Source organism: Phoca vitulina, unplaced genomic scaffold (genome assembly GCF_004348235.1).
Source record: "Phoca vitulina isolate PV1807 unplaced genomic scaffold, GSC_HSeal_1.0 scaffold40, whole genome shotgun sequence".
Classification (NCBI taxonomy): Eukaryota; Metazoa; Chordata; class Mammalia; order Carnivora; family Phocidae; genus Phoca; species Phoca vitulina.
The window spans coordinates 16,446,810-16,457,101 of NW_022589743.1; the positions used below are offsets into that span (position 1 = coordinate 16,446,810).

Sequence of the window (10,292 nt, forward strand, 5' to 3'; positions counted from 1 at the left end):
CCGCCATTTCCTGTCTCTTGAGTTTGGGGAAAATCAATAAACCGCTCAGAGCCTCGATTTCCCCATCTATGAAGTGGGACAAGAATCCCTGTTTTACAGAGACAAAAGGCCGTTCGTATCCTGCACGGCACTGGAAGGGACTGAATGGGGCGACGGCCACCTGTTCAAGGAGGGGGGTACCACAGGCGCCCACCGCCACGCCGGACCGCGCACGACGTGACACTTCCCCTCCGCCACACCAGAGGGCGATGTCGCGGCCTGCCGCGCTGCCCGACCCCGGGGGCGGCGCTCCGTCCCGCCGGAGTCTTTCTCCTCCACGTGGGGACGCGGGATGGCGGCGGCGGCGGCGGTGGGTGTGCGTGAGTGCGGGCGGGGGCGCTCGGGTCCCGGGTCCCCGAGGCCAGAGGGAGGCGGCAGTGGGGACTTTCCGGTCGGGCGGCGTGGCTGAGCCCCCGACGCGCTTGTAGGCGCAGGACGAGGCGGCGGCGCGCGACGTGCAACGGCTGCTAGTGCAGTTCCAGGATGAGGGCGGGCAGCTGCTGGGCTCCCCGTTCGACGTGCCCGTGGACATCACCCCGGACAAGCTGCAGCTCGTGTGCAACGCGCTGCTGGCCCAGGTGAGCGGCGGCCCGGGCGGGCGGCCCTGCCCTGGTCCGGCCCGCAGGGGATCGGGAGACCCGAGGTCTGGGGTTCGGGGGTCCCACTGCTCAGCGACAGTGGGTGAACCACCCTGGCGGCTTGTCCGTGGTAGGGCCACCTACTTCGGGGGAAGAGTCAGGAGATCTAATCAGCGTGACCGCGCTTTGCGCGCCTTCAGGGTCCATCTGGGGAGAGAGACCGCATTTTGAACGCATTGGGTGCATCGTCAAATTCCTCGACACAGCTCCGCGTTAATATCCCCATCTTACAGGGCGGCCCAGAGCCTATTCAGTGATTTGTACGGTGCTACGCAGTAGGTGGTAGATTTGGAATTGGAACTCAAATGTCAGATTAAAAACCCTTGCTCTTCTAAGCCAGGTTTATCAAAATGCTGCCCTCTGGTGGGCCTAGGGGCTTAAAAACACAGTACCTGGGCTTAAAAACACAGTACCTGGACCCCACCCCAGATTTACTACACCAAGACTCTGGGAGTGAAACAGAGTCTGCATTTTCTTTTCTTTCTTTCTTTCTTTCTTTTTTTTTTTTTAAGATTTTATTTATATTTATTTGAGAGAAAGAGCGCACAAGCAGGGAGAGGGGCAGAGGGAGAAGCAGGCTCCCCGCTGAGCAGGGAGCCTGAGGTGGGGCTCCATCCCAGGACCCCGGGATCATGACCTGAGCCGAAGGCAGACGCTTCACCGACTGAGCCACCCAGGTGCCCCCAGAGTCTGCATTTTCAACCAGTTTTTTGGATGCTGCTTATACATTGTAGGGCATGGTGTGGTGGTTTAGAAAACACTGCATAATTCTGTATATGAACACTAATTCAGGACTTTAATTTTCTTTCTGAAGCACTTAGTCATTAGCAATAGGACATTGGGCTAATTACTTGTAGCTGCTCTGAGCCTCAGTTTTCTCATCTGTCAAGTGGGAGTATTGATGCCTACCTCCCAGGGTTGTTGTGAGATGCAGATAAAGGATTTTAAAGTACTATGTAAGTGTCCTGCAGTTACTCTTTGAGGATAAAAAAGGTCTTGCTCAGTGGGCATGGTGGGGGGTATCCCAAACAGTGGCTGAAAAGAATAAAGCTTCACCTGCCCACAGCTCAGTGGGGAGTGCTCCTGCCTATCCTTTGATGGAGGAGTTGCCCTTTGCCATTGCCCTCCAGGAGGATCCCTTGCCACTGGCTTTCTATGTCCACGATGCCGAGATCATCTCGTCACTGGGGAAGACGCTGGAGTCACAGGCAGTGGAGACAGAGAAGGTCCTTGACATCATCTACCAGCCACAGGCCATCTTCAGGGTCCGTGCTGTGACCCGCTGCACCAGCTCTTTGGAAGGTCACAGCGAGGCGGTCATTTCTGTGGCTTTCAGCCCCACAGGAAAGTAAGGACAACTGCAGAATTGTGGAGTGGAGTGTGGGAGTACAGCCTCTTGCTGGGGTGGGGAGGGTACCCCAAGTTACAATCAAAGGACCTCAGGCTGCCTATCATAGACCTGAGCTCTGGGCACAAATTGCAGGTTAGGGACTTCCCTGGTGGGGTTTGGTCTTGAAGGACACCCACCTTGGAAGAATCCTTCCTGGACTTGATCTCAGGAGAGCTGAGCTGCGAGCTCCCTAGCTGTGTGACCCTGACAAGTCACTTTCTGACTTAATTCATCATCTGTGAAACGGAGTTTCTTTGCGTTTTGCAATCGTACGAGGATAATGAGCAGCTTCAATCCTGGTAATAGCTGTGGCCATTCCTTTTAGAAAAGGAAGAGGAGAGAAATGGCTGCCTGGGGTCTTCTCCCAGATGGGATCAGTGTTACATTTCTCCTCAGAGGAGAGAGAAAAGCCCAGCCCCAGATTCTATGCCCAGAAGACAATTGAATAGGTGGCAGAAACGCACATGTGCAGTGTTCTGGTGTAGGCCCGACCCCTTGGCCCCACTGCAGAGGTCAGGTGGCCTCTCTTCTTCCCCAGGTACCTGGCCAGTGGATCCGGAGACACCACTGTGCGCTTCTGGGATCTCAGCACCGAGACACCACATTTCACATGCCAGGGTCAGTATGCACTTAGCTCTGTAGGGGAACTTAACCCAGTGGCGGTTGTGCAGTCATTTACTCAGCCCTTTAGTTCCTGAGGAGGTCCAGAGCCGATTCAGCCCCTTCATGGCCAGTTAGCAGCGGCCTGTTTCTAGGTAGAGACCGCACCTTTGAGCAGGCTACATACAAACTGGACCAGAGAGTTCAGTGTGGGGTTGTGGGTTGTGCTGACGGCTGATAGCAAGGAGAATCTGGATTTTGATGGCTGGTAGCAAGGAGAACCTGACTTAAATCCAGCCTCGACCACAGTGGTTCTCAAACTTGAGCACTTGACCATGCATCAGAATCACCTGGGAGGCTTGTTAACATACAGATTGCTGGGCCTCACCCCTAGAGTTTTGACCTCCTTAGTTCTGAGATGCGGCCTGAGAATGTGCATGTCAAGTTCCCAGCTGGTGCTGATGCTTCCGGCCGGGTGATCTCGTGTATGTAGGGCGTGCTCCCCAAGCTTCAGTTTTATCATCTGAAAAATTGGGAATCGTTCTTGCTCCATACTTTAGAGCTATTATGAGAATTATAAGGGACGTGTGCAAACGCTTTATACCATGTATCGTGTAAGGAATTATTAGAAAGTAGAAGTATTATCTGTGCAGCAGGATGCATGGCTTTAGCACTTGGGGTAGAGTGTCCCTTTGCCTAGAAAGCCTCATCTCTCCTTTGGTTCGACTGCTCATTTATTCAGGGACTAGTTGAGAAGTGCCAGGCACTGCTAGGCACTGGGAATAAAGACAGATGTGCTCCCTCCTTTCTCCCTCCCCTGCTTTTCTAGGACACAGACACTGGGTGCTTAGCATATCCTGGTCCCCAGACGGCAAGAAGCTGGCCTCAGGCTGCAAGAATGGCCAGGTAGGTGGTGGTCAGGGTAACTAGGCAGGGACTCTGGGCTCCCTTCCTAGGAGTTGGGTCAGATCAGGTTCTGGGGTCTTTAGGGAAGGATGGGTTGGGGCCAGTGGGCGGGGACCTGTGGTGGCCCAGGGACAGTTCGGGGAGGGTTATTGAGTAAGCTTCTGTCCTTCAGATTCTCCTGTGGGACCCAGGCACAGGGAAGCAGGTGGGCAGGGCCCTGGCTGGCCACAGCAAGTGGATCACAGGCCTGAGCTGGGAGCCCCTCCATGCGTAAGTGACACTGACGGAGCTGCGGGGGAATGAGGAGCTAGGGGCTCAAAACTGTCCTCTCCCCTGCTGAGGGGGCGAGATGGCCAGCCTGACCAACAGGCATGGTATGGCAGGCAGTGGGGCAAGTCTTCCAAGTGTGTGTTGCTGCTTGAGAGGGGGCTGCTCATCATGGGGCCTGAGAGCTGCCTTGCAATGCAGCTTGATCTTGGGGTCAGGAAGCCTTCGTGTCATTGTCCCTGGCCCTTGAGCTGAGCATGGGGACGTGCTGTGGGCATTGCCAGGTCGGAAGTGAGGTCACATCTCCCCCTCTCCAGGAACCCGGCGTGCCGCTATGTGGCCAGCAGCTCCAAGGATGGCAGCGTGCGGGTCTGGGATACGACTGCGGGCCGCTGTGAGCGCATCCTCACCGGGCACACGCAGTCAGTCACCTGTCTCCGGTGGGGAGGGGACGGGCTTCTCTACTCTGCCTCCCAGGACCGCACCATCAAAGTCTGGAGGGCTCATGATGTAAGAGCCGGGAGGGTCCAGAACCCAAGCCTGGGGGAATCTCAGGCCACGGGATGCTGGGGCTGGAAGGCAGGTTGGCCAGTAGGTCCTGGGATCCAGGTCGGGGAGGCGCTTCGGGAACGGTGGGTCCCGTGGTTGGTGCTGCATGATAGTGGAGGTTGCAGTGTTCATTAGCACAGGCCGGACGTTCCTACTCTAGGAAGCCTGTTAGCTTTATGGAACCTGCTGTACCCCAGAGTTACTTGACTGGAGCCCATGTATTCCCACAGACTTCACTTCCTTCCCATGAAACATGCTCATTTTAGACATGAGGAGAGACTTGAGCCCAGAGGGGTGATTCGATTAAGATCACAATGAACGAGGGTCCTGATTCCGAGTCCCGCATCACTGTCCTCTGGGGCTAACCTGGGGGTACTGGTTCCCTAGGGTGGAGAGTGGGGTGGGAGTGTGTCTCACCTGACTCCCTCTGCCCTAGGGTGTGCTGTGCCGGACTCTGCAAGGCCACGGCCACTGGGTGAATACCATGGCACTCAGCACGGACTACGCCCTGCGTACAGGCGCCTTTGAGCCAGCCGAGGCCTCGGTTAACGCCCAAGACCTCCAAGGGGCCTGTGAGTGGGCGGGAGAGGGCTGCCTGGGAAGGAGCCGCTTCTCTGGCTTAATGTGCGAGATTCGGACCTGGGCCGGGGTGTTTGCTGTTGGCGTGGGATTTTCTAATCGGCCTCCTCATCTCCCCCTCTCCCCTCCGGTACCCGGCCACAGTGCAGGAGCTGAAGGACGGGGCTCTGAGGCGATACAATCTGGTGCGGGTGAGTATATGCCAGCCGCCAGCATGCCCAGCTCTGTACTCGTCCCCCACTGGTCCCTGAAACACTGCAGATACCCAGGCCCCTCCCCCCTTTCCTTTTCCAGAAAGTTCTTTGTGATAATCCTAGTTTACACTCCTAAAATCTTAACACATAGGGATCATTTTAATCATTTTGTTTCATTTATTTGCTTATCTATTTATTGCATTTTCTCTTTATTTTTTTTTTTAAGATTTATTTGAGAGAGAGAGTGCAAGCATGAGCAGGGGGAGGAGTGGAGAGGGAGAGAGAGAGAATCTCAGGTAGTCTTGCTGAACATGGAGCCTGACACGGGGCTTGATCTCATAACCCCGAGGTCATGACCTGAGCTGAAACCGAGAGTTGGACGCTCAACCAACTCAGCCCACTGCCCCTCTTTTTTATTTTATTTAAAGTAACACATTTAAGGGCACCTGGGTGGCTCAGTCAGTTAAGCAACTGCCTTCGGTTCAGGTCATGATCCCGGAGTCCCGGGATCGAGTCCCTCATCGGGCTCCCTGCTCAGCAGGAAGCCTGCTTCTCCCTCTGACCTTCCCCCCTCTTGTGCTCTCTCATAAATAAATGAATAAATCTTAAAAAAAAAAAAAAAAAAGTAACACATTTATGTGGTCCAAGGATCAAAGAACACAAAAAGGTAGATAGTGAAAAAGTCTCGCATCCCTGTTGCCCTTCCATTCCTTCTGGAAGCACCCTGTGCTACTAGTATCCTGTGTTTCCTTCCAGAGACTTCATACATACACATGCATACAAACCCACATATAAAATCCTTTTTTCTTTTGAGAGAGAGAGGGAAGGGGGTGGTTTGCAGAGGAGAGAGAGAATCTTAAGCAGGCTCCACGCCCAGCACAGACCCATCCCAGGGCTCGATTCTACGACCCTGAGATCATGACCTGAGCCGAAATCAAGAGTCGAACGCTTAACCAACTGAACCATCCAGGCGCCCCAGTGCTTCCCTTTTTTAACACACTATTCTGTACCTTGCTTTTTCTTGTAATTGTGTACAATGATTAGAAACCATTCCATGTGCATAAAGCTTCCTTTTGGGGGCAGTGACTTGCCAGAGACCCCATGTGAGTTGGTAGCTGGCCAGGCCTCATTTCTCCTAGTGCTGGCCTCTGTGCTGGTGTGGGGTAATCAGTGGTGTGTTTGCTGCCGAGGTCGGGCTCTCCTGTCTGAGGCCACGTCCAACACGGTGTGCTTTCTGCCTCTCCTAGGGCCAGGGCCCAGAGAGGCTGGTGTCTGGCTCAGACGACTTCACCTTATTCCTGTGGTCCCCAGCAGAGGACAAGAAGCCCCTTGCACGGATGACGGGACACCAGGCCCTCATCAACCAGGTGCTCTTCTCCCCTGACTCCCGCATTGTCGCCAGTGCCTCCTTCGACAAGTCCGTCAAACTGTGGGACGGCAGGACGGGTAGGTGAGTGAGGGCGTGGAGAGGAAGGGCCCTAGTCCTCTGGAAGGAGCTTGGCTCTGCCACTTCCTGGCTGTGTGGCCTTCACAAGCATCTAGACTTTCTGAGGCTTTGTTTCCTCTTTTGTAATATGCAGACCTTACCTCTCAGCTTCATTACCAGGGTTAAGTGAGACGGTATATTTAGGACTGGCAATATTTGGGCACTGAAATGCTAGCTCCTTTCATATCAAAGGAGAGAAATGATCTTAAGATGGCCAGGCATGTGGCAGAAGTATAGGTTTGAGGTGTAATTATTTCCTGGCCCTCCTCAAAGTGTGGTCTACACACCGGCAGCTGCAGCAGCATCTGGGAGCTCGATAGCAATGCAGAACCTCGGGCCCCACCCTGACCTTGTGAATCTCAGAATCTGCATTTGCATAAGGTCACCAGGTGATTCTGCTCCCGTTAAAGTCTGAGAAGCACTGGTGTAATGAGGCACCGTGGCCTTGAGGTTAATGAGGTCACAGGAGAGGCAGAGGCACGGGAAAGAAGAGAACAGGGATGAGGGAGACCCTTGCTGGGGCCACATGGCAGCCCTTCTTTTTCAAGATAGGAAACAGAGTCCCAGAGAGGCCTAATCTTGTCCAAAAGACGTAGCTGATCTGTATTGCTCTGAAAGTTCCAGGTGGGCCTGGCCCCCTCTTACTCCATGCCACCTGCCAGCAGGCACCTTGTGCTAGGGGGGTATCAGACAGATGGGCTAAGCAGATGGCTCCGTTGGATTCTAAGTCATACAAAGTTGTCCAGGTACAGAGGCCTGGCAAGAGGCACCCTAGAAGCAGCTCATTTGGAAAAGTTTTTTTTTTTTTCTTTAAAAGATTTTATTTATTTATTTGACAGAGAGAGAGACAGCGAGAGAGGGAACACAAGCAGGGGGAGTGGGAGAGGAAGAAGCAGGCTTCCCACCGAGCAGGGAGCCCGATGTGGGGCTCGATCCCAGGACCCCGGGATCATGACCCGAGCTGAAGGCAGACGCTTAACGACTGAGCCACCCAGGCGCCCCATCATTTGGAAAAGTTTTATAAAATCGTTATGACCTTGGTAATGATCACACTGGGGTAGGGGCTAGGCAGTGAGATTTTGTAAACGTTCCCTGGTAATTCTCATGGGCAGCTAAGGTTGAGAACCACTGCTATGGGCGTAGGGGCCCCCTTCAGACATGTTTGAAGATCTAATACCCATCATCACCTTTTCCTGGCTCAGGTACCTGGCTTCCCTGCGTGGCCATGTGGCTGCTGTGTACCAGATCGCGTGGTCAGCCGATAGCCGGCTTCTGGTCAGCGGCAGCAGCGACAGCACACTGAAGGTGTGGGATGTGAAGGCCCAGAAGCTGGCCGCGGACCTGCCAGGCCACGCAGATGAGGTATGGCTGGACCCTTGTGAGCAGAGGTGGGCGGGTGGTGGGCTTGAAGCCTGGCCCTCCCGCCCTCCACCCTCCTCACTGACCTGCCTCCCCCAACCCCCACCTCGGGTTAGGTGTATGCTGTCGACTGGAGTCCAGATGGCCAGAGGGTGGCAAGTGGTGGCAAGGACAAATGCCTCCGGATGTGAGTGTGTGCTTGGCTCCCCTGCCGTTAAGTCGGTCACTCTTTGCACCTTTCCCTTCGGGTGGAGAATTCCAAGCGCTCTCCAGGGGCCGAAGACAGTGTGTGGTGTCAGGTTCTCTCAGTAGTTAAAAGGGAGGGCTGTGGAATTACAGGGAATATGGGAGACCCTGACGGTGCTCTCCAGGGGGCGAGCCCAGGGGCCCTCCAGCAAGAGGCAGTATGGTTCTCCGTTCCAGTCCTGGCTCTGGCTTTCACTGCGCAGTCTTAGAGAGCGTGCTTCACCTGCCTCCTGGGGGTTACCAAGCCTCGGTAGACGGGACGTTCCAAGATAGGAGGTGAACACACTTGGGAAGCTGAAGCGTGTGTACTTGTAAAGAATAGTCGTTGTTTGCCATTAGATGCCCCCGGTGGGCATCCGAGCAGCCAGGCCCTGGGATGAGGTCTTGGCTGGGGCAGGCAGCAGGCGTCTCGCCTGAGTTTGGGTAGTTAGAGCAGAGATGGTAGCCAGGCTCTTGATGACTGAGTGAACCACAAGCTCTCCCCCGTCGTGGGCTCCTGGGATGATATGGCAGCCTCCCTTTCCCAAGATGGGATCCCCATGCTGTTCCCTCCCCTTCTGCACAGATGGAGGAGATGAGAAACCCCAAGTTCTTTGGGACCCCCACCTGGACCTGCCGCTGCCAGCCGCCTGCCCTGACACAGACCCAAGGCCAGGGTGGTGACCCTGCAAATGAGCATGGCCTGCTGCCCTTGGACAGCCCCCAGTGGGGTCCCTCCCCAGAGCAGGAGAGCAGAGGTCACAGGGGACTACCAGTGAGCTCAGCCATTGGCCATCACTCTGTACCTCGCTGGTGGTGGGGGGCCAGGCAATGACTGGAGCCCTGCTGCCGCCCCTTCTCCTTTCCTAAGTGTTCTTTTTACTCAGCGTCAGACCCGAGATTCTGTGACCAAATAAATCACTTCTGTTTTGTGTGTTCGGGTTGTTGTTCCTTGTCCTAGAATCCCAAGGCTCACTGGAGGACTATGCTAAGTCAGTTTGTCTAACCCTTCCCTCTGGACTGCACCAAAACCCTGCTGACCCCGAAGTTGCCTTTTATCTCTTTCCCCCGTGCCTACGAGGGAGAGGCCGGGGAGACCGGCTGAAGCCCAGGAGAGTGGCCAGAGGAAAACCTGAGCCTGCGCTGTCCAGTGTGGTGGACGCCAGCCACGTGCGCTGTCTCTGTTTCCCTGGACGGCTAGGAATGCGGTCCTGCGACGCTAGCGTACGGCTAGGACAGCACGGATCAGACCACCTCCGTCACGGCAGGGAGCTGTGTGGGCCAGGGCTGCTCGAGGGCTGCTCTCCTCCGCGCCTCTCCCACATGGCACATCTCCCGAGGTCCCGCGGTGCGGCGAGCACTGTGCTGCGCTCTCGGGGTACAGAGCGGAAGGCGACAGCTGTCCTGGCTGTCCCGGAGCGTGCAAGGGTGAGAGCTGCAGCAGCAGGGGGTGTGGCGTGACAGGGGAAAATGGTTCTTTGGCCCAGGACGGCTTTCATGGAATGAAGGGAATCTCTACCGGATGTCCTCAGACCCTCGACCAAGATCTTGCCTTCCAAGCATCCTGCCAACACTTTCTCCTGTTTCAATGCTCAGGTGATCTGCTCAGGGTGGATTCTAAACTGTCCTTGTACGGACCGCCCAGGGCCATGGCGTTTCTAACCTCTTGTCCCTCCCCCCACCCTGCACTCACGCTCCGCTTCTCAGTCTCCACCTCGCACGTCTCTGCACTGAGGCTGCACGAAGGGCAAAGGGGGTGCGCCGACTGCCGAGTGCCTACCCTGCACGGGTACTTGTTCTGCCGTGCACTCCCGTGAGCCTCACGGTAACCCTGCAGTCATGCTTGTAGGGTTCTCGCATCCCTGAACCAGCCCGGGGAGCTTAAACGGTTTGTCCGTGCCCTCACATCCAGGAAAAACCAGGAGGAAATCAGACCGCACCCCCAACCTGTGCACTTCGCACCCTGTCCTTCCAGAGCTCGAATCATGTTGACAAGCTACAGGCTGCCACCACCTCTGTCCAGCATTGCTGTCTTTCCTGGTCTTTGAGTAACATTTCTT

At 55.4% G+C, this 10,292-nt stretch overlaps 1 protein-coding gene across 2 annotated transcripts; it reads left to right on the top strand.

Annotated features, from left to right (window-relative positions):
- The first annotated feature begins 315 nt into the window (after window positions 1-315).
- NLE1 (notchless homolog 1) lies at window positions 316-9,168 on the top strand. 2 transcript variants are annotated; one of them, XR_004302333.1, is made up of 13 exons: window positions 316-349; window positions 468-617; window positions 1,808-2,025; window positions 2,606-2,685; window positions 3,497-3,573; window positions 3,746-3,843; window positions 4,158-4,350; window positions 4,826-4,961; window positions 5,113-5,159; window positions 6,410-6,608; window positions 7,851-8,010; window positions 8,124-8,194; window positions 8,819-9,161. XR_004302333.1 is itself a non-coding variant. In XM_032428766.1 (13 exons), exons 1-13 carry the CDS (start codon window positions 332-334, stop codon window positions 8,829-8,831), a joined length of 1,464 nt encoding a protein of 487 aa, XP_032284657.1. In that variant the 5' UTR covers window positions 316-331; the 3' UTR covers window positions 8,832-9,168. The 2 variants fall into 2 exon arrangements, 1 of the variants encoding a protein (XP_032284657.1); XM_032428766.1 differs by having other exon boundaries at window positions 6,410-6,612; window positions 8,819-9,168.
- The last annotated feature ends 1,124 nt before the right edge of the window (window positions 9,169-10,292 follow it).